The following is a 24969-nucleotide window of genomic DNA, read 5'->3' as shown; positions in this document are numbered from 1 at the left end:
TCAAAAGAGAATCCAGGGCCGCATTTCGTACAGCGCAGCGTTCGTTCGAGTCTTGAATTCTTGAAAAAGTCTGGAAATTTGCAAACCAGTTTTCCAGACCTGGAAAACGTCTGGAAAATAAAGATAAAGTTTGGGAAAATGGTAAAACGTCTGGAGAATTTTTTGTTTTGAAAACTGAAACAAGTGCATTATTGTTAAGTGAAATTTTTCAGATAGTCCAATCTTATTTAAAATTTCGTCTTTGGCGAAAACATTAATATTCAATCGCAGACCGAGAAGTCTCAAATCTTTCTTACTTACGTTTACGCCAGCACTGCATCGTGGTTACTGTATGTTCACAGTGCATCATGGGAAAAACTATAGATACTAAACTTGGGTCTAGAAAAAGAAATTAGCATTTTGGAAAAAGCTTAATTAAGTCTGGAAAACGTCTTTAATTTTGCAACCAAAAATCTGTGCGAATCCTGGCAGCGGCTTTTCTTTTTAATTAATGTATCTTTAAATATCATGTAGTTAGTATGTATCTGTATATGCTTTGTATTTTATCTGTAAATGTAATGCCTCTGTGGCATTGTTAAGACTGTGCGCCGCTGTCGGTCTCAATCTGTTCCGGATTTATTCAAATTGGAATTCGAGTGTATGGCATGGAGATCTCCAAGGCCATACCTTCATATGTCCGTTTTGGGGACCACCTTATTAAATTAAAATATTCTGGTCAAGTTCCAACCTGCAGAAAGTGTACCCGCCCTGAAAACCAGGCAACAGCTGTCCCGATACGTTTTGCTTCGATTGTGCAAATATGGGGCATATGGCTAATTGGTGTCAAGAGCTTGTTTTCTGCTGCATATGTCGTGATCCTGGCCTGGCCTGGCCTGGCGCCGCAGTTCACTGTCATTTTCTTCTCTTCCTCGGCCTCCCAATTCGTCCTCTCAAGAACCTTTGCATTCCTCTCACCAATCTTCGCAGCCTCAGGACTCTCTCCAATCAACGCAACTTTATCAAGACCTGTCCCACGCTTCCCAGAAATCTTCCCAATCACTCCTGCAGCCTCCGCGGCAGCAACCCTCTTCACCTTCCCAAACTGCTCAAGTGTCCCTTGAGCGATAAATTCGGTGGTAAATTTACTCCTGCCAAATTCCTCTCCAACTTTCGTTCCGCCTTTCACCTATCAGATGTCTGGCGGAAGTGTGCCAGTGCACTTGGTTCAACTCGGATTTCTCTATCGGGTCTCGCTTAGATAAGTTTTTGGTGTCTCGGCGCCTAATGCCTTCGATTAACTCGCTCTTCCGACAACGATTTTCTCCCTGTCCAGCTCGCTGGTGGTCATACCCGTGGTCCAGGTCTCTGGAAGTTCAGCAACTCCCTTTTGTCGGCGAGGTTTCTACTACGTATATTAAAGATTGTGTCGTGTTACAAGTGGTAAGCGCAAGAGGCTCTCGCACGATAAGGTCCTACCTATAGCTACTCACCAACCGCATTATCGAACTTAAGCTTTCTCTCGCCTCGGGTAACGTCTCCGTCGGCCCTCAAATAGTTGAGATAGAGAGCCGATTGTAGTCTCTTATCCTAAGCGAGTTGGACGCTTGTACAAAACTCGTTCTAGAGTTCAGTGGCTCGAAGAGGCTACCAGGCGGGTGTTTTTAGCACCCATTTAAGTGCCACTTAAAGGGGTCCCAAACCACTGAAAGGGATGCTAAAAACACCCGCCTGGTATGTTAGCTACGCCATGCTGATGAGGCCCAAAAGGCCGAAACAGCTGTCCATGGCTGCTAATTGACCGAGTGAAATGGTTGTGCGCATGCGTAATGTGTTGGCCACACCGGGTTGATGTTAGCGTGTGTCATTTTACTTTTAATGTTGTTTTTTTTTCTTTCTTGTGGGGCTGCAAGATGGAGACTGTGGCCCGTAAAACTTGCTTTCTGCATCTCAAAGATGGTGGCTTAAATCTTGTCAACTTAAAACTAAAAGGCCAGGGTTTGAAGTTTGCGGGGTTAGCTTCCATTCTTAGCGATTCTAACGACCCTAGTTTCTTTCTACGTTTGTGTTTTTGTCGGTCGCTCTTTGTCCTCTTTGAGACCCAAATGGGCTTCGCTGCGAAGTAACCTATTTCCTAATGCTGCGTTCCCCACTCCTTTCTACGATTCTTGCATTGATGACACTAACCTCGTTTCTAAATCAATTTATAAAAAGCTCTCAGAAGCCGATTCCTTCGAAAACCTTAAATAACAATGACCACAACCAGGTTTCTGAGCCCGCGAGACTGAGCGCCCCCAGAAAACCATTGTTTTAACGAAAACCACCGGTCATCAACCTATTCCTTCCCGCCAGCTCTCTCTCTTGGCGCTGGACCCAGGTTCCTGTACCGGGGTTTTCGCTATGTGATCACTGGGCTCGCATCCGTGATGGTTTTGCCGATAATTATATCTGCGATGTTTTCTGGCTAATTGATCTGAGGGGTATCAAAGTTCGCGATTCACTCAAGAGATGGGGCTATATCGACTCCGACAATTGCGCTTTGTGTGCTCATTGCGAGTCCATTAAAAGGTTAAGTCTCTGTTACGAGCCTAGGAAGGCTCATCAGGCCGGCGCTTATCTCCAGTTTCGGTAGTATGAAGTGACTAGGAGTATTTCTACTCCCCCCTGGATGGTACGTTATGGTCCATCACGGGGTTACCCCCAGCATTTCGCCTGTATCCATTTATACACATGGGTGGAGAGAGGCACCGTGAGCGTAAAGTGTCTTGCCCAAGAACACAACACAATTTCCCCGGCCAGGACCCGAACCCGGACCACTCGATCCGGAGTCGAGCACTCTAACCATGATCACTGTTTTTTAAACTAGAATAGAGTCAAACGTCTTTGGGCTAGCTTTATTCCAGCGATAACCTCGGTGCTGGGTACCCAGTTTGTGCCCAATCCTCCTTCTGTTTAGCATACCAAAAAAAGATGCTGGTTTTTACAAGGAATTGACATTTCAGTTGATTCTACGGGCATAAACGTAACGCAAGAACCGTGAGCGTCTGGTCTTGTCGAGACAGAGGTGAGAGATGGGTTCATGCAGACTGGGATGCCTTAAATGCTTTGTTGTAAACATGGTGGTTCACGAGGGAAGTTGTCTCTCTGGCCTTTCCATGGATGAATTTCAGGACCTCACCGATAACATTTGGGCAAGTTTGGAAAGCTAAAAATTTCAATCAATGCAGTATTTTTCCGGTAGGACTGGGTGGCCCGACACTTATAAAAGACTCTATGAAATGAAAATCGGGGGTCTCCCCTTGTCATGGAATGGCAGAACTACCCAGAATTCATTTTAGGTATGAACGAGGCAACTTGAGAAGCACGAGACTGGTCCTCATCAAATGGCTGAAGCGAGGCTGGAAGAAAAAGTGGAAGAAAATTCTAGTCAGATTACTAAGTAGTAGCCCTGGCGTGTGCTGTTAACGTAGACTTCTGATTTCTGAACAAGTTTGTATCATAGAAAAGTCGCAACAACGTAGTGCTTTTTTCGCTGTTATCCTTGTAGCAAAAACCAGTTATGGCCATAATTCCTTTTTTTTAACTTATCAACCAAGTTATGAATTTTAAGTTTAAGAACGTGGCAAAAGGGGCTAATTTGCAAGCAAACAAACGAATACTAAGATGACCGTTATTTTGGAATACTGAGGTGTACGAAATTTTCACATGTTTTAAGTGCGAAAGTGATCATGGGTACGAGTCCCGTTCACTCGCCTAGAATGTTTCAGTCTTTTTTTAAGTAATTGCCAATAAAGATCACTTACTTAACTGCAGTTCGTATATAAAATCTCATAGATCCTCTATCATATCAAGTAGAAATCAGAACTGACTATCGTGAAGGGCTTCTGATCTCTTATAGCGCTAGCCTCCAGCTAACAGAAAACTAGGAAAAACACAAGATCCGTTTTGATAGTCAATAGGACACCAACCCAAACACCTTTTTAATAAAACTATCTCTCTCTCCTCAGAGCGGAATTTTGAGGCTTTTCGCTTTTAAACTAATTGCCTTTAAATTCAATCTAGTTATTTTAGCCCCACGTGAGATCGTTCACAAGTTTGAATTCCAAGAGTTCCTGATTACAAGACCTTAAACCTGTGTCGCAAATTAAGCGAAGATATATAATATGTTTTTTGGCGGATTCTCCAGATCAAAAAGTCACGTAGACGGGGGTCCAAAATGCCGGTAGTATCTTTGTATTGGACTTTGCCTTCCTTGTGTATTGAGACCCCGCTGTTAAAATATCTGCGCGGTCGTCACGTAAACGGTGACCCAGAATGCAGGTTTTAAATGCTGTAGTGTCTTTGTTGTGAACTTTGCCTTCCTTGTGGGTTTAAGCCCTGCTGTTAAATATCTGACAGGTGTTGTTTCCCACTTAAGCGACACGCATAATGGAAGGACACTGTCACGAGAGGTTCACCAAAAATTAATGTTGCATTTCCTTTTTGCAGTTTACTATTCTTAAACTTCAAGCACGTTGCAATTAGTTGACTCAAAATCATAGCGCAGCATTCTAAAGTATGTCCTTTTCCACTTGATTGCTGTCAGCCAGGGGCCGGTTGTTCAAATCCTGGTTAGTGCTAACAGTTCAGTTGTTTAGAGGTGTGAAAATCTATACGCTTCCAAAGGTTTTCATGGTATTCACATGATGATGGTTAGCGCTAACCATGCTTCGAGAAACCCGGGCCAGGGGCTCGTTTCTCGAAAGTCCCGAAAAATTTTCGGGCCCGAAAAGCCATTTGAGAACCTGCCAGCCGCTTGTTTGGAAAAGCCGATCTTTTGATATGTTTTCAAGGTAACAAAAAGCAAACTGACTGTGAAGTTTGAAGACTAAAATCCTCTCCGTCCTTGAGATACAGAGAGAATTTTGACCCAAAAAATGCCCGTAAAGTTTCGGGACGTTTGAGAAACGGGCCCAAGGAGACAAATCGCTTTAAGTTTGAAACCGTCGATTTGTGGTTGTTTACTAACTTCGCCCAGATATAGTAGGCCGGGCAACTAATACAACAGCTATTGCTGATGGCTTTGGCCAGTTTCCCACACAAAAACACAATGAAGTAAGGCTTACTCTTCGAAACCAGTCAAAGTGGGTTCTTGACACCTCCCCGGCGACAGACAGGGCTCATGAACAAAAACTTTATGAGAGGAGGTCTTCGCCGGTTTATTCTTTATTCGAGAAGACTTGCTAGATTAGTAGTTTAAGCATTTATAGAATTATATTCAAGAATACTGAGGACCTTTGTTGAAGCAGATGAAAACAATTGAGGCCACTTTTCCCATGAATCTAGATCTTACTTACGACAAAAAAGTAAAGCAATGCAAGGCCAGTGGGTCTTTAAAGCCCGATTTTTGATGAGTTGGCCCCACAGATCGCCTCTAATTAGGCTGGCCACAAATATACATATTGCAGTGCATTTTGATATCTGCTACAACCGGTAAATTTTTTTTAACTGTACTCCGGTTCATATTGTAGCGGAATTCGGTTTGTGGAATCTACGCGAGACCGTCAGGGACACCCAACGTCAATTTTCCGAAAATATCTGTTCGGAAGAGGATTTGAGATCTAGAATTTTCGGAACATTTGTTCCAAAATTTCTTGCTTGCCTGCGTGTCCCAGGATTTTCGAACATCTAAAAAATGAAATAATTGCCCATTTTTAACGGATTTTTACCCTAAACAGGTCACCAAGAACTTTCGGGAGCCCTTTTTCTGGCTGAAATTTTCGAAAAGGTATGTTTTGATCCCTATAAGTTTTGGATCACTAGACTTTCAGCTAGGAAATCCGAACAGATAAAGACAATTTAGGGGGTAAAAATATGCCTACATCTACCGTTTAAACACCAAAATACGTTTAACAATGCTATGTTTAAGTGTTTTTGAACTATATTCTCGTTGGGTGCCCCTGGACTGTCAAGTGCCATGTTTTTGAGAGATTTTATTTTAGAAAGATGCCATGCTGACCGCGACTTGTGCCCAATGTTTTGAAAGGCGGAAAGGCTTCAACGTATTTTGTACTCTTAATCCTAAATCAGAAGAGCTTAAGAAAACAATGGGTTAGGTAAATAGCAGCCAAGTGTATTTCGAATGAGGATCCGGATGTAGCCTGACTCAGTTATGCCCTTTCATTGTCATGTGCCTAGCCGCCGGATTTGTAGCATATTGTGCTAGCAGTCATTATGTAACCGATGGGAGACCGCCGATCTATCTGCGAAGTTCCCAATGAGTCAATAGACAGAATTAGATTAGCAAATACAGGTCTTGAGTTCTTGTCATGCACAAAGTCAGTATCAAAATACCATAATACTTTTTGTTTGTCCCACGAAAATTTTGCATAAGCATTGTTTATATTTTCTCTTGAGACTTACAATGGTCCCTAGAGAAACTGGAAACAATGCTTATGGAAAATTTTGGAAAGACAAACAAAGAGTATTATGGTATTTTTGATACTGGCTTATAAAATAACTCTCCAGGCATTCTATGAAATAGAACACAATTTGATACAATAACAACTCAATACAACTGACAACTGACAAAATACAAAATAGTTATTCGAGATTCTCACTGTAAGTTACAAAGTGTAATATTTAGTGAATGATAATGGGTCGATACTGAAGAACATACCTTTAAAGCAAAAAGGTTAAAATCAATGAACTGTGTACAAGAGATCGACGGCTTCAAAAATACTACCTAATATTAGGAAACTTGCGAACGCCGAGACGTTTTGAATCACGGAAGGAAATCCCTCTCCCGGTCTTGTCTTAAATAGACTCCTTGACAATATAAATGTGGCACTGCATGACGAGGCATGTTACAATGTCCGTGGCTCAAAAGCATCTCGAGCTTAAGCTGCCCATTAGTTCTCAAGACCAACGTGACAATGGCTATTTCCATTCTATTGACGGGTTTACAGGTTCGTAGAAATCTTTTCGAAGCAATCCCGGTGTCAATGCGAGAAAATGTTGGCCTGCGAGCCTATAGGTTCAAGCAGGTAAATAAATGCGAACGTGTTGCTCACAAAGAACACAAAGGTCGTTGTGAGATGCCACTGATTTTGCATAGAAAAACATTAAAAAATTGCGTAGATTTAATTTGTCAAGTCACTTTCAAAACGTCTTGGATAGATTTTTAGGTTAAAACCATTTTTTTCCGTTTTAAAAAGTAGTATGCTTGTGGACGTTCTCCTGCGCATCTTCGATACAAAATTAAAATTGAATTATGCCCGAAGTCAAGTAGGAAAACCTAGCAAAGGGAATGAACTACACCTCAAGGTAAAGCACAGCTCCTTAGTTACAAATAAAGAGGAAATAAATGAATGAACGAATGGATGAATGTATAAATGAGATTAAAGTCGCAAGATTCCCTAAGGTAGTGGTAGGCCCTATTTATGCACCTCTAAACAGCATATCAGTTGTACCATACTTGTTGCAGTCGAGAATCTTTCCAAAAAGTGCGCAGTGGTCACTTTGACTGACATAACTATCCGAGCCTGGTAAACATGATGACGTGAACTACTCTTAGACAATAACTGAAGTCAGGTTTTACAGGCAAACTTCAAAAAGTAAAGTCAGGGATCAGGAATCATGATGGCGCAGTGATGACAACGCTGGCCTCCTTCCAATGTGGCCCGGGTTCGACTCCCACCCTGGGGATTTGTCGGCACATTCACTGGGTTGAGTTTGTTGGTGCTCTTCTCTGCTCCAAGGGGGTTTCCTCCAGGTACTCCGGTTTTCCTCAAAAATCAGCCTAGGATTAGATACTCGGAGTTGAGTTGGATTCCGTTTCATTTCTTAAGTGTCTCCGATCCGAAGATCTTCATATAGGGACTTACGACAACATATCTTGTTGATAGGAGCTATGAGGCAAAGGTTGAGCCTCATGATTTATTAGCTCCATTTCTCAGGTCTCAGGAATGTTACTTTTCCATTCAACATTACCTCAGAGCGGCCAAAATTGCAAATAATATGAAAGGTACATAAATGACAAGATTGTTTATACTTCTGTTTCCTTGACAAACAACTGAAATATACTCGTCCGGTATTTCCTGATCAGCAAACTCCTCTCCTTGCTCGCGTCCTGGGAAGGTCGGATGAAAAAGGATGATTTAAATCTGCTTCTGTTGTTTATAATTTCTGTTCGTTAAGAGGAAATGCCATGATTGAGCCTACATCTGAAAAAAACATGATAGGTATGTGACTCGTTATAGCTTCGAGGAAAGGACCACTGGCAGTTGGATAAGTTTTCAGTTCAGTTTCAGTTTTTTATTTCTACATATTTCTACATTAAACTACATTGCAATAGTTTCCCAGATTTTTGATGCTGCAAGAGAAAAAGTAGTAGCACCATAATAATTACTTATACTTAGCTTGGTCTATAGATATTAAAATTGGTTGCAAATCTAGTATTACAGCTATGAATCTCAGAGGCTAGTGTAAGAGTTCCAGAAAATATTGCTGGGATGTTTTTGGGATCACTTTTAATTTTATGTATAAAAAAAGGGCTAATTTAAATTTGTAAATGTTTTCGAGTGTGAGGGTCTGTAGAATATTGAAGTAGGACATAGTACTGACTATGATTCCTGCTATGAGCAAAGAATATGCTACGTAGTCTTGAAAAAATTCTCCAGAAGCGAGTAGAATCGACACCGGAGGGACCTTAAGAGCACTTCATAGGATCTGGAGTCTCATGATGGCATGGAAAATCGAATAATTGGCGTATGAAATCCTGAACATGAGTTTCTTGACTGATATCATACCGATCTGTCGCAGACAACCGTATTAGTTGTCCATATTGGCTCAGTTCTTATTAAGAAGCTAATCCTGTCTAAGTGGCGTGACTTGAGCTTGGCTTATTCACCTTCAGCTAGCTTTTGCCTTGATTTGTCTTACCTTAACTGATTTCCACTTGAAAGAGACTGAGAAAGAGAAAAGCAAGCAAACAAGAAAACTTGTTGAAACCCGGCCATAGGTTACTGTTAAGCGAGGTCCAGAACCATCCTGATTAGGAAAGTTCCAGTATAAATCGACAAAAATACCTCTGGCTCTTGATGTGATACAAAACATTTACTTTAACCAATTCCATTGGGCTCAATTCTCAATAACATGATCCCTCTTCATTCCTCCATTTCAATGTTTTAAAGAAGCTGGTAGATTCAGCAATGTAACCAATGATATTGAGTTGGAGTTTGTGACTGTGTTTTCATCGCGATATTGATATTAATTGGCAAAAAGTGTTCAAATGATGGATTGTCCTCCATGGACCTGCGATGCTAATCATTACACACGGGTGAAAGTACAGCAACAGACATAATGTTGGGGGAGAGTGCTACCAGATCAAAATATAAACGGTTCAGGAATAATAAGTTTATTAGTAGGATACCGACTATTTCCCAGTGAAAAAAATTCAATATTATGGTTTGTTTTGTCCACCCTTATCAAAGGTGCAAGGCGAAATTCTGTTTGTCGAAGCCAAGAAAGTACTACTAAACAGCATAATGACGAAGATAAACCTAATTTGCCTGGAAATAAAAGCAAATTAGGTTTATCCTTTTCCTTATAAAGTTATCAAGACAAATTAATTAAGGGATTTAAGCTTCTCAAACCTTTCGAGATTCGATTTTTGTTGTTGTCGTAATTTTTGCTCTTAGAAGAGTGGTCGTCAAGTGATTCTCCATATGAATGATGTATGAAGACCGTCGTTTGAAAACGTATGTACTTGATACTATATGGTCATGACTGATAATCAGGAGAAGACTATCACACGACACTATAAAATCAGTTTAATTAAGAAACAAAAGCTGAGAAAGAAGAAGACGGAAGGAAAAGAAGAAAAGAGAAAGAAGCTATGCGATGCGAAAACACCGTAAAAAACGTAGGACAATTTGTCAATAAAAGCACAGTGACAAAAGAAATTAACGCATTCGTTAGCCACTGACATATTACGGTACCACAGCTTAAGTGAAACTAAAATGTAGTTACATTGTATAGCGATAATTAATAGTACAAAAGGTATTACGCAGAGATAAATATATACTTGGCTACTTGGATATCGTTTATTAGGAAACTTTTATAACTTAGCCATGTACAAGACTGGATTACATTATCTTATCTGGCCGCTAGGAAGCCCTAACACGAAGATAGCAAATGTAAAGAAAAAGATAACAAAACAACTTAGTGAACAATAAAGGCTTGATTTGTTTTGTAAGGGAAATTTTGTAGTTCTTTCGAAAGCGACCCAGTAGAGGAGTTCAGTTTCAGTTCTTTTAGAAATGTCTACTATATATGTAAATTTCGGTTGCTTTAAATTTAAACATACAGAGCGGCAACGCAGAACTTCCCCTTCCTAGGTAAAAAGAAAAGAAAGGAACTTTATTTAGTGTTTAATCTTCCAGCGCCGGAGAGCACTAATCGGCGACACTGTAAATTGAAATTAACAAGTTAACTCAAATCAAATCAAATTTTGGTTTTTTGGATCTTGTCAACTTTGCTCCAACTCAGAAAAAAAAAACGGGTCGGATCGAAAGAAAATCCAGCATTTCCTGTCCTTAGCAAATTTATTTTACTTAAGTTAAGAACTAATTGAACGGGACTAATGCCAGAAGCTTAAGGTGTCTGCTGTTAAAGCTGATGTTTGAATTCCTCCAGTTTTTAACGACTGACTTCGCCACCAGTTTTTGTTCTTTTTGCAAATTTTCCAGGTTTATTTTGTTGTGAATAAATACAAATTCTACCTTTAACAAAACTGAACGGTTGACGTAGGATGTACACATTCCTCGTTTCAATTGTTGTTTATAATAAATTCACCTCCTTAATTGATAGAGCTTTTCGTCCCAAAATTACATGCTGAAAGCCACGAATGCAACTAAATCTATCACAGATATGCGTATTGTATAATTAAAATCCCCAAAACCAATTACAGAAATCTTCCTAAAGCAAAGCAAATAATCGTCTTAATAGTTGATTTGCTTTGTCTGTTCTTACCATAATACATTTCAGCACCGATTGTATAAAACGAATTCGGATTCTTCAATGACTCCCCTCATATAAATCCCGTTTGATTGACAGAGAAAGTGTTTGTAAAGATATCATTTATATAGTGTACTGAGCGCTGAAGCAGAGCTGTGCTCAGCAAATAGTACCTCCTCAAAAGTTCAGTGCTCGATGATGTGGTACGATGCGCCAGGAATGGAACAGACGTTGAAAGGTGACAATAACTTACGAGGAAATACTTTCTAAAAACCCACTTTACTGTGGTAGTTGTATTGCCAGAATATAAGCGTAGATTATAACACCAACCACAAGTAGATAATTTTGGATTCATCCGGATAAGTGAATATTTATGGATCATGGTTACATTTACGAGCGATGTAATGGATTTAACCATTGTATCGAGATGTCTTTGCCAAGAGCAAAGAACATTTCTCTGCTTCCGAGTATCTCTGAATTTTCCGATCTTGTTATAAATTTCGAAGAACATAAATCATCACTCAGTAAAAGGAAAAACTTGTTGTGGGAGAATCAAGCTGGATTCAATTGCAAGCCTGTGACGGAACGGTTCATACAAGTGATGAATGCCAACCAGTAATGGTTAGTCCAAGTCATAATTTCGTATAATTTTGAAGCATATTGCCAAACAGACATAATTCTTGAAAGTAAGGTTAACAGGTTTAGAAAAAGGTAAAAAAAAAACGTATTCGGTCATAAATCTTATTAAATCATGCACTTTTTCATCAAGAATGCAGTGTTACGGTTTAATTTTATTTGTTAATAAGATTGTTGCCCATTAAATTTACACAGTTGTTATCAGATTAGTAAGTTCTAGATGTGTTAATGAATGAATGCCATCGTGATAACTTTGGTACGCACAAAATAGTAACACAAGGTTGACCTTGGGCAAAAAGTAATTTTTGTGGCTTACGGGAGACGAGATGGAAGGGAGAAGCTTGAAGGCCCCGGAGGGACAGGTGTAATTTCTGGTTTGTCACCGGTCTGAGCTAAAGAGCTATGAACCTCTTTCAATCATGAAGTTGAAAATGAGTTTGGACGATATGGTAGGACACTGAAAAAGCTGATCACCCAGCCTCGCCTTTCATGCATTCTGATTGGTCAGTTGTACCCGTAGAAACAACTTTCAAAATAAATGGCCATGCTTTATTCAGCAGGAGCTCACAAGGCGCAGGATACTTCGGTCAAGAGTGATTTTTTTGTTGTCCTCTGAAGTTCGAAAGTTGAAAAAACTGTGATTATGCTTTTCACATTTGAATAAAAATAAGCTGACGCCCCGTCTGCAAATGATCCGAACTGGTCTATTTTTCTCCGAAGAAAGCCATCTTGGGATTCTACGTCCAGTTAGTTTTCGTTCACACTATAGCGCTAGCCTAGGTTGGTCATCCAGAATTAACTGTTCTCTCCCAGATCAACCGCGTGACATGCTCCCAAGGTCTTCATTGCTCTGCTCGACAAAATAAAATACTGTAAATTATGCGATAAAAGATTATTGTATCAATGTGTCAATGATAGTTCATTTCGAGCTGAAAGAATGTTCTGAGATCAGCAGAGCTCTGATGCTCGATGAATCTCCAGTGTAGCCATATGTGAAATCGAAGTAGCTTAAGTTGGTCGTCCCTTTAAACCGTCCAAGGCTTATTGGTATTATTTCGCCGATCAAACTGGACGAGGCTCTGCTAAAATACATGTTTAATTAAGGCCCAGGCAAAATAGCTTGAAAACCCGCCCGTAGGGTCAACTAGATAACAGAGTATTGTTTTGTTCAACCATTCAAAATGGGGCCAGCGAAGAACTAATGGGTGAATGCATCGATCTCAGCGTTCGCGTCTTTTTTCTTTTTGAAATGTACAACTTATGTCGCCCTTTTGAAAAGCTCCAAAATGTTGAAAATAACCAGAATGGCCACAAAATTATTATTGCAAAATTTTAAGAGAGTTTTAAAAACAGCACATGCATGTCCACACTCAATATCATCTACTGAGACACCTTTTTCCAGAAACGTTCCTCTGTCTGTCTTTACAAACTAATTCATGTCTTGAAATGATTTTTATCGGTTGTGTAGGCAAAACACAAATTTCTATCAAAACCAGCATTTTTAATGAAAATTGATGTTGATCTGGGGTCAGACTCGTGTCGCTCAAGGGAAAAGGAAGCAGTAAATGGCTTGTTGTAAGCTTTACATTGAGTTGGGTCTCGAGCAAAGCAATTTTAATTTTAACCGTCTATATCCCCTTCATTCCCATGGGGTAAAAGAGTAAATGTGTAAGTTTTCGTGAAACTTGATTCTCTTGGATCTTTGTAATGAGAGCGAGAGCTGTTGGCAATGAAAAAACTCCTCAAGGTTTATTTCATGGCAAATTTATTAAGAGGATCAGTTTCCACGAGTGAAATGTTTTTGAATGATGAACGGATGTGGAGGTTCAAGCATTTCGTTGTTTAGGGATATAGTCCAACTTGTTTTGCCCTTGGCCAAAGGGTAGCTAAAGGGTTAAGTCGAAAGCTTTTGTGGGAGAAGCTGATTGTATTGGCTGGCCTGTTTAACTTCTACAGTTAAATGAAAAGGCTTTATTCCTAAACTTTCCGAGTTTAAAAGAGCATCGGAGAGTTTGTCATGCTGACTCGATTGAAACTTGATCTCAGAGAATATAAACAGCACAGACAAACTTCTTCACACCATCAGCAGAAAGACGTTTCAATTATCGCTATAAATCATTTACTGGCAAGTCTATTTTATTATATCGGAGTAAGGCCTGAATCGTGACTCAAATGAGTCCGTAGACAACATTATCTCAGTGTAAACGATTGTTTATTATTCTTCCACATCTTCCCATCTTTTTACACTGACTATCGCATTGGTGTGACAGTCTCTCGGTCCCCTCGTTCACTCTTCGTCTTAATTGTTATTTCACACTTAAATGCAAATTTTAATCCATCCGTACAAGCTATGTTTTGATACTGCGGGCAATCTTGCATGTTCAGACTAATGTACAATTTAATTGATCAATAATAGCATTGGACTGAGGCTTTGCAACTGTTGTCGAAAATGATCACACACTCATCCAGTATTGCTAAAGGAATTTTACATATATTATGCAACATTAAAAAGCGCGTACCGTACCTAGAGTAGTGTTTTATGGCACATGAGATTGTGATATCTTAACCCATGTCAAGTCATGAAACGAGTGAATAATAGTTCTTACTTCAAATTGGTTCTTTCAGAGTTAAATGCTGATTTCAATGTATTAGTACAAGCTTGTTTGTTTTGAAACCCTTCAATCTCGTTAAAAGCGGAAAAACGATCTATAGCACTTGATAACTTCGCCATTGAAGTATTCTTCCGTAAAAACTTTTCGCCTTTCTTATAAGATACAGATCTATTAGCCCTGATACACTCTAAAGATTACGCCCCGAGGTATTGCCCGGTAGCCGCGGTGCAAGACCCGTGACAAGAACAAATCTTACCCAAAAAGCTGAATAAAAGGGCTCAACTGCTTTCTTTAACCATTAAAAAGAAAAGGAACGACTTAATAAATAATGAATTATTGAAAGCAGTGATATCAGTTAATATCCTAGACTATAAATTGTACTCTAGGAGGTTTAAGACCTGCACTTGCTGCCTGTGGTTCCTTCATAATGGAAATCGATAATATTTACCATCCCGATGATGTGGTACGCTATTCAGCTTTTTTATTCAATAGCTTCATTCCCTCATGCTTGGTAAATAAATAGTGGCAACACCAATGAAGTAAACGACCGAGAGAGACGTTTTCTTCAACTAAGCCGATCAGTTCTCAGTGCCGTGGTGGAATATTTTCTGTCGCGACACGCAGAAATTCATTAAAGGTATCAAGACAATTCCCATCACCGTCGGAAACTGTTTCCGTTGTTGTCTGAGCGACCCTCATGCAAGCAAGTAGCTGACATATAATTCACAAGATAAATAATGTAATCTTTGGTGAGTGTTCTGAGCTATAATTTATACTCTAATAGCTTGTTAAAAGCCATTCTTGAATGTAAACGAAGCCCCACCATTTTGAGAGAGAGCAGGAAATCTGGGGCTCAAATAATCTCAGTTGGAAAATAATGATTGTAGAACTGGAAACACCCAAAAACGTACGGAAAATACAAACTGGTTCACAAATAACATCGTACTACTATGGAAAGCTTTGCAGCGGGAAACAGAAACTGAGACGTTTGCAAATCTTCTGGGAAGTAAACATAGATAGCTTTGACCTTGTGACAAGAACGAACTTTCTCCATTTTGATCATTAGCTTCTTAACAGTAGGGCAAGAACTTCAGTCCGGAAACACTTTTGGAACTTTTTAATAGATAGACTAGTTCTTTTCACATAAAGATGTGGAGAAATATATATCTGTGTTCCTGAATTTGTTATACTGAAACAAGATGCAATTTCTACTGAAACCATAGTCTGGAAAGCTCATTTGATAAACTACGACAATGTTTATATGCTAAGTCTGTGAATATGCCGTAAATTAGGTGTTTTGTTTTCTTTACATTCTCAACTGGGAGTTATTGCATGGTTCTCCGTGGAAATACCTTTTCACCAGGTGATAGCCCCACGGGTAAGGTAAGTACCGAATTAATAAACACGATGAAAACTGTGCGTGGCTGAGATTGGAGATAAGGAAAGAGCGGATGGAGTGTATCAGTTGTCTACCCTTAATTTCTCCCTGACATTCATGCCAAAACGGCAATGAGTTGTCGTTTGATAATTTTCATCAATAATTCAAAGAAAAAGCGTTAGATTCGTGTTTTTAAGACAATTTAGTAACCGAACATATGCTGCAAGACTTTCACTTACGGGCGAGCTTCTGAAGAAGGTTATGTGCAAACTACAGACTCTTCCCATCCCTTATCATACCTTTCATCAACCTGCATTCATAGCTGATAATTAAAATCCTCTGAAAATTACAACACTTGTATAATATTTCTTATCTTTGGTGCGAAGGCGTCCTTTCTGAGATATGACATTCAATTGCAAGAGTTTTAAAGAGTTTGCTCCGCGATAAGCATCTCAGTCTTGAATGAATGCTTTGAGAATTCGAAGATCCAGCGGGACAAATATCATCCTAAGACAATTGCGAAATAAATTGGTATGGACTTTCAGCCAGTTAATTTCATATGATTTCAACCTTTTTCAACTCAGTTCCAAATCGTTTTGATCGTGTTGACAGTGCATAATAACCGTAGAACACTGTTTTATCATCTCAGGTACCCCACTCGCCTTTGTCATTTTTTCTCTTAGCATTCTAGGCGGTATTTATTAGGTGGAACAGAGTTAAGTGAAACAGAGAGCATTTTATTGACGACTCATAGTTATTTAACGCTGAATAAAATTCCAGGGTATTAATCAGTTCCGAAATAGAAGGGCCAACAAAAGTAAAATAGAAGAAGGAACAAAACGAACCGGGTACAATAAATAGAAATTTAGACAACCTATATTTCACACTCACAAAACGCTTTGACCTCAGTGTTAACTGAGGAAGACCATAGACCGTGATAGGAGAGCAAAGAGGACGACACGATTCCTTCCAAATTCAAAAGTTAGCTCATACAAACAATAACTGTTGGACACCTCAAGTTTGTAATATCCCGCCACCGTGTTCGAAGACCATGCAAGGTGTTGAGTTGGATCATGTGGAATGTGTCAGTCCTAACAAGCATCACATATTCGACCTACAGCTGTACAGTGCATTGTTCAACAAAATTCTTATCCTTGCGTTTGATGTTTAAAATTTGGCTCCTTTGGCCAGCATAGTTTTAACGGTTGAAATTCTTGGCAAGTTTGGCTTGGTCCAGCGGGAAAGGAAACGCAAGGACAGTTGGAATTGAAGAAGAAGACAGAGCCGAAAAAGAACGTACAGCAACAACAACAACTTGTTTATGGGAGCATTGATCTTTTTTTCACAAAATAACCGTAGAAAGCAGGAGAGAAACTCTCAAGTAACATTGGTAATTCGTTTAATTTTCACAATCCCAAGATATCGTGTATTTGCGTTTATTTAACAGTCGAAATCCTCCCCAAACGTCCCCTACCCATTGCCAAACTGTATATCACGAGCCCACACAGCAGGAGGGGCATCATATTAATTATCCCTAAATGAGATGACACACCAACAGAGTCACGCATCACTCCCGTGTCTTCGCTCCACAGTGATGTCTGTTTTTTCCCTAAACCTATACGTTTTTTTTACACTAATGCTGTGCTAATTGTCTCGCGTTGGCACGATGTAGTTGATAATCGGCTTGCTGGCAAGAAATCGGTCCGTGGATTAAAAAGAGTGTTTTTTTTTGGGATTCATCGGTCACAATGCGTTGGGTAACAACATGATCACTGGAAAAACAGATTATATTCAATATTATTACCGTAACATTATCATGCTATTTTTGGCTTCACTAGAATATTCAGAGTATATTATATACAACACCCGAGTTTGGGTTATTGAGGTGTTTCTCGGGTTGGTCCAAAGGAAAGAGCGGTGTGCAGAATTTTGGTCGTAAACGAACAAATCTTACCGTAAATTTCTGGGTATGAATTTGACTGTGGAGGAAATGTCCTTACAGATTAAGAAACCAGACGGCCCAAAACAGACTTAAGCGCTGAATGAGCTGATGTAAAGCGATTTAAGAACGTTTCGCTTCCGGTGGTTTAGCAGCGGAAGACGCGAACTGTGGTATCAGGGATAGTCTCGGAAAATGATCGCCCGGTCTACCGAAGTATCATACAATCTAAAGTTTTGAGCGAGTTGTGTGGTATTGGAAGGCGGAAGAAAAAATAAATCCCTCTAAACTAATTCAAGGCGTTTGATCCGGTTTAAAGCTGGCTAAAGCGCCATTTTTGTACAAGTTCGGAAGACAGACAAGTACCAAGCCCTTTCAATTGTTTTGAGTGCCAAAAATTTGGCTCATTTTACGGGAAACGCCCATATCTGCACAAGACAACTAAAAAGCTGTCAAACTGAATGAGGTCCCTATCAATTCACGTTCCTGCGACAGGCTAGAAACTGGTGAGCATTGAATGTGGCTAAGTTACAAAGCAACCCGCTTCCACGTGATTAATGATAATCTTTTCCAAAGCTGACAAGATAAACTTCTCCTAAACTCAATATAAGGTGTTAACATGCTCGTTTTTCATTCGCAGGTTGCTGTGTGAAACGCATACCCCATATTCTTGCACCTTGCCTACTATCTGATATTGCCCAGGCAAAGATCTGCAGGTCAGAACTTTCGCATTGGCAAGGTCATATCCAGCTCTCAAATGCACAGAACGTGGTCCGGGTTCTTCTTCGTTGTTTGTTGACTCGAGAAAGTGGTCAAAGCGACACTTGTGGAAAAGTTTTCATCCACCAATCAAACAAGCATAAAATATATCTAAACAAACATTCTTTTTGAGAGGATACACCCACAGCATTGCGGTTAAAGAAATGTCAATAGGAATATTTTAGGCTCGCATGGTATTTTGAAAGAAAAGTCGGATATTGAAGACCAAGCCTTACGCGAGACTTTCTCGACTAGGTCAAAATATCTGCTGCAGCAAATACACGCGCTTTCAAAAGAGCACGAATCCAAACAACGTTGACAAATAGACTTTCCCACTCAGATAATGTACTTAAGGAGGAATCGCGTTTTCGTTTGGTTTTGCAAGGTTGTTAAGTAGTTGGCACATATTCAATAAAATCCCTTCGCTTTGAAAGCTAAGAACTTTTGCACGTAACTTCAACATTTTTTGCCTTTATTGAAAGGGTCAGAAACTCATAGTGAATTTATGTATGGATCTAAAAATCTCAAAGCCATGAGATCCTCTCCTTTAAGCTGTTTCTGTGTTTCCAAATATGGAAATCACCAATGCCTAAAGTGAAAAGCCAACCTACTAAAATTCCGGAAACAATTATCCGTCAGAAAACTCCTTATTTTTTGACAATCGATGAAACGAGGAAGTAGTTCTTGCCACTTGCGGCAGGGCCTCAGTTTGACCACTATAATTTCACTGTCAGCACCAAATTCTCTTTCGATGTACAGGTGGTTGGGCGGGAAGAGTTATTCATGTAGTAACTCGGCTTGATGATGAAATCAGGGCCTTGCAAGAAAGACAGGTCTAGACGATAACTACCAAAATAATACATCTTTGGCGAAATATCACATTGTATGTTGGCTTAGACTATGTAAATCATTGAAATATGTAAAAACAAATTTAACGAAAAAATAATCTTGACAAATTGAATGATTTAGCTTTTGGGAATTTGGAGTTTTTAACAGACTTTATTACGTTAAAAATTATCGAAGTGCTTTACAGAATACTTGCTGTTGTCTTGCCGAGAGGTTCATGTACATTTAAACTTGACATTTTTTTCTCTAAACTCCGAGTCTTAGCAAATAATTACTAACGTTAAAGTCAGTGGTGTCATTCCATTGATAATTTTGAGCTTTTTAAGAGTTTGGCGTATTCGATGGAATGACGAATGGGCTCATGGATCTAGCAAATCACAAGATCTTCATTTCTAGCGATAATTTCCCGGGTAGAATCCTCGTGTTTTTATGTCACTCAGTTTTCCTTACGGATGCCTGCCCGGACGATTTTATCAATTGAAAGCTCTACGGCTTTCACACCTAGTGTCACGATTAACAAGTGGGTGACAAAATTATCTACGATCTTCTTCATCCGGAACTCGGGTGGAAGCTAACGATAAGGCAGATACGTAGACTTGCAGCATCAACACGTTTCAGCTCGCTGCAATTTGTCATAAAGGTGATGCAATAGGGCAAACGTAAATTGCATAATTCATCAAAATCAGAGGCAATTATCTACTATCATTTCTTCAACAAGACTAAACATGGTGCAAAAACAATCAGCTCATAGAGTTAAAGATGTTCTTATCGACCGTCTTTAGATCTCGTAGCTTGAGAGTCCTATTTTGATAGCAGATCACTACTTGGGCTTCCTAATGTATAAGTTAATAACCCCGACATGTCTGGAGAAATAACTGTAACTGCTGCAAGCCAATGTTTTCCTATTAACACTTTTTTTCTTCTAATCGTCTTCTTCAATTTTTTTTTAATTGCACTATTATTTTTTTTGTTTTAAAAGATCACACTTAAAGCACAGCCCATGACTATACTGAAGTGATTAGTAAATAGCAAACCGGTATGCCATGCCTATTTCGTCCACTGAATCACGAAAATCAAAATAGCCTGAACAGAAACGCGATACGGTTGGCAAGATACCGACTAGAGTTGAATTTCGCAGTGTAATACATCTTATGCCACCTTCGGTTCTTCCCAGGCGGTTCACGTCCCGTAAAAACAAGGACAGATTGTAAATAAACAGCTTAATTGAGCGTTGAAAGACATCGAGATGTCTATCCCTTTGAACGCATATGGCGATAGTTTACACCCTCTGGATGCTTAAGGCGAAGAAAGTCATTTTTAAAACACATCATGCAGCCCATCAACCTCGCGAAATCCTTGATACCGTAAAGTTTGTTAAGTGGCCGGTTGGAAAAGGGTCTTGACAGATCAAGTTTTTCTCGTTGACTCGGTCTCCGGGCGAGTTCTTAAGAAAACAGACTTCATTCGCAGCCAAGCTTTTCTCCCTTTCTCGTGCATGTCGTGAGCGCCAAACCAGACCGAAATCGAATATTTTATTGAAATAATGAAATAATTGAGTTCCTATTCATGTTAATGCGACACTTAACTAGATTCTTATCAGTATATTAAGCTAATTAAGTGCGTGGTGTGAATGGTATTTGATTTCATGTATGCCAGATCGATTTAGCACGGGTCAAGAGGAAAGTGTGACTCTTTCTGCCTTGGCAAATCAGTAGTTAGTTTTTTTGTCATAGAGCTATGAAGATCCTATAAAACATACAGGAAATGTCGTCCTCCGCGAGTGCTTTTTCCTCAACGAGTAGGCTGAGCAGAGGGTATCGTCTTGGATAAACATGTCAATTCAGGAAGCAGAGCAATTTCGGTACTTCTACAAAATCCAGATGTGAAGAGTCGCTAATGTTATCTGGTGAAGATCTTTGTTCTCATCACGAAATAAAAGAACTGTTTCTTTGTGCTGAACGTCTCGATTAGCGAAAAGCTTTTCAATAGGCTGAATGAGTTCGTCGGTATTTGTTGCTTTTCTTCAGCTGTGATACGAAAGATCTAAATGCGTGGGAAAATAACTTGCCTTGTCAACAGCCATTCCTCTCTCATCCGATATAGATAAAATGTCATTTTGTTTCGCGAAAAAAAGCTATTGTCCAGATTCATTCATTTTCTTTCAGTCATTTGTGGTAGATAGTAAATCAAGAAATATCTTGATAGTTTTTTAGCGAAACCGTTGAAAAAGAAAAAGGATAGGCAAACAAATCTCTTTTCCAGAGACATGCGGCCGGTATTAACGCGCCTGCCTACGGAAAAAAACGCGAAAACCCAATTCGGATTGCGCTGATAAAAACAACTATCTTGAAAAAAGAAAGTACGACCAATATCCGAATACTATCATTTCCAACAAATAAACAAACGTATAAACGGTGTAGGTTAGAGCCGATCCGATGAATTCTTTTCCGCCCAGCACTGACTGTCAAATTGCAAAAGTGTTTAACATGTACGACTAAAGTACAGATATTTTGTGCGATGATCTCTTTAAAGGATGTGGTTGAAAGTTATTCATAGGATTTAGAATAAACCATATCGTTTCCTTTTAGATTTCTACAATCACCTTTCATCGAGTGCGAAGAGGTCTCATCACGCATCTCACCTCTGTTTAACACAAACAGTTGATTTTCTGTCCAATAAATTCAGTTACTGGCAAGGTTTTAAAGACATATATTTACATTCCCATAAGAGACACTGCAACTGAATATCATAGTTGTAATAGAAAAACGAAACGCCACATGTGTGGACGGATTCAAGTGGAGAGAAGTCAACGATGAACAATTCTCAACAAAATTAAAAACAAATAAACCGCTACGCAAACACGATAATATGGTCTAATATTTCGCCAATGTACTCTCTTTTGCCCCTTTTCTCAAGAGAACAACGTGCTGACATTAAGTGTGCATACTTTTGACCGATAGCCTTCCTGAAATTCAAACAAGTTCCGTATGTGACGTATTGGGTTTTAAAATGAGTGGCATTTGACGTGGTATTCTGGGATAGGGTCTCGACCCAGTTCTTTGTACCATTGAGAGATACCACGACTGTCATCACGGTATTAATTGCTGTTTATTGCCTGTTTGCCAAAGAACTTAGCAGCTTGCGTGAACGGCCGGGCACGACAACTACCAGAAGCGTTCTCTGTAAAGCGTACAAAACCTGTAATGGAATGTTCATCTTCACTATCCTCAAAAGCAAATGCTTTCTCCATAGCCTCGTTGATGTCTTCCAGGGACGGCAAAAGCGAGCTTGGTATGAAAGCCAAATCGAAGGGCAGCGAATTTCATACACTTATCAATTCAGTCATCCGTTTTGAGAATAACAAAGTGGCGTAAACATGCATGAGGACGGCGCGGTTTGGATACAAAACATTCCGCTATGAAAATAAGACAACGCTTTGTTTATGATGTAAACGTTGAATTGTTGTTTATGTTTAGATCTAAGAGAATCTTCAAAAGACAAGGAGGGGTTCTCGGATAACGAATTTACGGAACCACCACCGGCAAAGAGGATGAAGTCGTCCTCGAGCGAAATTCCCACGGATGACGAGGACGCCGAGGTGTTTGACGATTCTTCAAAGGACGACCTTAGAAATATCACAGTGGAACTTGAAGGGAAGGAGTTGTGGGAACGATTCAGTGATTTGGGAACTGAAATGATTATAACTAAGGCTGGAAGGTGTGAATCATAACTGATATTCAAGCATCCAGTGACATGTTAAGTTGATAACCTGGAGAAAGCGTCCGCTTTTATCGCCCTGCCCGGCGCCCTACCACCAGTATATCCCAGCGCTAACCGCTAATAAATCGCTGCCGGAAGTGCTAGTTGTTAAAAAGATAAGGAGGTGTTTTGTAAACACCTTTTTTCCTTTTTCATAAACAGAAACACTGTTCGCATGAACCGGATCATTCACGAAAACCGTAACTACAGAAAATGAAATATAATTTTGATTTGACACTTGATAAGCGATGATAAAAGAGCTACGTAGCCTATAATGGACCAAGCAAAGACAAAAATTGACACAAGTGAATTGTTTTTCTAAGCCTTGTTTTCTCTAACACTCATTCTTAATTTGACTTATTTCCAGACGTATGTTTCCCACGCTGAGAATATCGGTGAACGGTGTGGACCCCAAGGCAAATTACATGGTTTTGATGGATATTGTACCTGTTGACGAAAAACGCTACAGATACGCCTACCATCGCTCTACTTGGCTTGTTGCGGGGAAAGCAGACCCACCAGCCCCTGTTAGGTTGTACATGCATCCAGATTCACCTTTCACTGGGGAACAGCTGCTAAAACAGATTATATCATTTGAGAAAGTCAAACTGACCAACAACGACGGGGACCGGAATGGCCACGTAAGTCTAGACAAACACACTGGATAAGTGTTAGTTATTTTCTCTAAGCTTTCTCGGTTCTAGTTGTTATAAGGAAATCTTATTTTCAGGGAGGCAGTCGTCAATCCTTTTTATCCGCTTGTCTCTCAGTTTAACGCGGGGGAGGAAAAAAAAAATTTGCTTTGATAACGTTTTGTGGTATAATCAGACGGAAAGCGAGTTTCGCTGATGACGAGCCTCGTGTCATGGCAAACAATGACTGTAAAGGCAAGCCTTGGAAGTTATCACTAGAATATGGAGAAGTCCCTAAATATGAATTTTCTGAGAGAGGTCAATGGCCCTTCTTCAGACACCCTCCTGTTTTGCAGAAAAACGAATTCCCACATATGGAAAGTGATCATGGCGTTGTTGTTGGCAAGCTATTTGTAGCCATTTCATTTGTTCTGCTCTCAAATTTTTCAGCTCATTTTAAATTCCATGCATAAGTACCAACCGAGAGTGCACATAATTCGCAAACGTGACCACACAGCTTCAGTAATCAACCTCAAGTCAGAGGAGATGAAAACATTCACGTTTGCCGAGACGAATTTTATCGGAGTAACAGCATACCAAAACCAACTGGTGAGCAAAAAGGTCTTTGGACCAATTGTTGATTTTTAAAATACATTGATAAACCTGGCACTTCAAAACGATCTTCCTCCATTTTCGTTTAAAACCCAGGATTAAGCACAGTTGTACCTTGAAGTTTTTCTAATTTAATTAACATTTAATTAGGACAGACACATGCAAACTTGAGGGCTATTTTTATGCAGATGGCAGCCTTTAAAAACTCCCATGCTACTTTTTTAGAATGAGCTAGATCGACAAACGATGTCATCGGGTTTTAGATGCAAAGTGATTTTTTACGTCGAGTCATTGCCCTGAAACCGATTCCTAAACAACAAAACTGTGTTACTGTACACGACTGTCCATTAACTTTCTTAGGCCCGACTCGCACACCGTTTCGATCGTAACAAATTAAATCAGACTTCCTCAACTCACAAAGTTTAACTGGTTGCGAGAGATTATGAAGTGTTGTCTTTTAGGGTACTGAATCGTGCTTGGGAACTTACTTATAACTCAAATGCCTGAGCAACGGATGCATGCCTTGACCACAAACTCACTAATTCATAGGTCTTCGTCAGTCATCACCATTTCGTTGTGGTTTTTGTGATCCGTTAGGGAAGCTGATTAAGTTTGACTTCTACTTTATAATAAGTCTCAGTCACTTTTGCTTTACGTTCTTTTCAGATCACTCGATTAAAAATAGATAGCAATCCATTTGCCAAAGGTTTCCGGGATTCATCGCGTCTTATTCCTGTAGAAAGGTTGGTGCCATTGGTTTTAAGTCAAAATTCGCAAACATCGTCACTCTCGTCTCGCAAAAAGCAATCTCGCAACAAATCA

General features: G+C 39.7%; 2 protein-coding genes across 17 annotated transcripts in view; one reads left to right on the top strand and one right to left on the bottom strand.

Annotated features, from left to right (window-relative positions):
- Positions 1-2863: 2863 nt before the first annotated feature.
- Positions 2864-24969, bottom strand: part of LOC138016066 (uncharacterized) — a 43949-nt gene continuing 21843 nt past the window's right edge. For 4 of the 13 annotated variants that reach the window (XR_011125712.1, XR_011125722.1, XR_011125717.1 and 1 more), the window contains exon 3: positions 2864-3374. Coding sequence is in view for 4 of the 13 variants with exons in the window: in XM_068863243.1 (XP_068719344.1) it covers positions 3295-3374 (80 nt within the window). In the remaining 9 variants the exon portion in view is untranslated. Of the gene's footprint in view, positions 3375-6457; positions 8181-10213; positions 10352-24969 lie in introns of those variants that run through there. The other 9 variants (XR_011125711.1, XR_011125718.1, XR_011125715.1 and 6 more) reach the window with 3 other exon arrangements.
- Positions 11100-24969, top strand: part of LOC138016053 (T-box transcription factor TBX20-like) — a 16815-nt gene continuing 2945 nt past the window's right edge. Inside the window, exons 1-6 of one of the 4 annotated variants that reach the window (XM_068863217.1) lie at positions 11395-11595; positions 18180-18255; positions 22621-22861; positions 23271-23544; positions 23986-24144; positions 24814-24890. In XM_068863217.1, coding sequence (XP_068719318.1) covers positions 22695-22861; positions 23271-23544; positions 23986-24144; positions 24814-24890 — 677 coding nt within the window. In that variant the 5' untranslated portion in view covers positions 11395-11595; positions 18180-18255; positions 22621-22694. Of the gene's footprint in view, positions 11213-11384; positions 11596-18179; positions 18256-22237; positions 22436-22620; positions 22862-23270; positions 23545-23985; positions 24145-24813; positions 24891-24969 lie in introns of those variants that run through there. The other 3 variants (XM_068863215.1, XM_068863216.1, XM_068863214.1) reach the window with 3 other exon arrangements.

The sequence above is a fragment of the Montipora capricornis genome, chromosome 9 (genome assembly GCF_036669925.1).
Source record: "Montipora capricornis isolate CH-2021 chromosome 9, ASM3666992v2, whole genome shotgun sequence".
NCBI classification, from domain to species: Eukaryota; Metazoa; Cnidaria; class Anthozoa; order Scleractinia; family Acroporidae; genus Montipora; species Montipora capricornis.
Note: the sequence above shows the minus strand (reverse complement) of the source record. Positions and strands in the feature narration are given on the sequence as shown.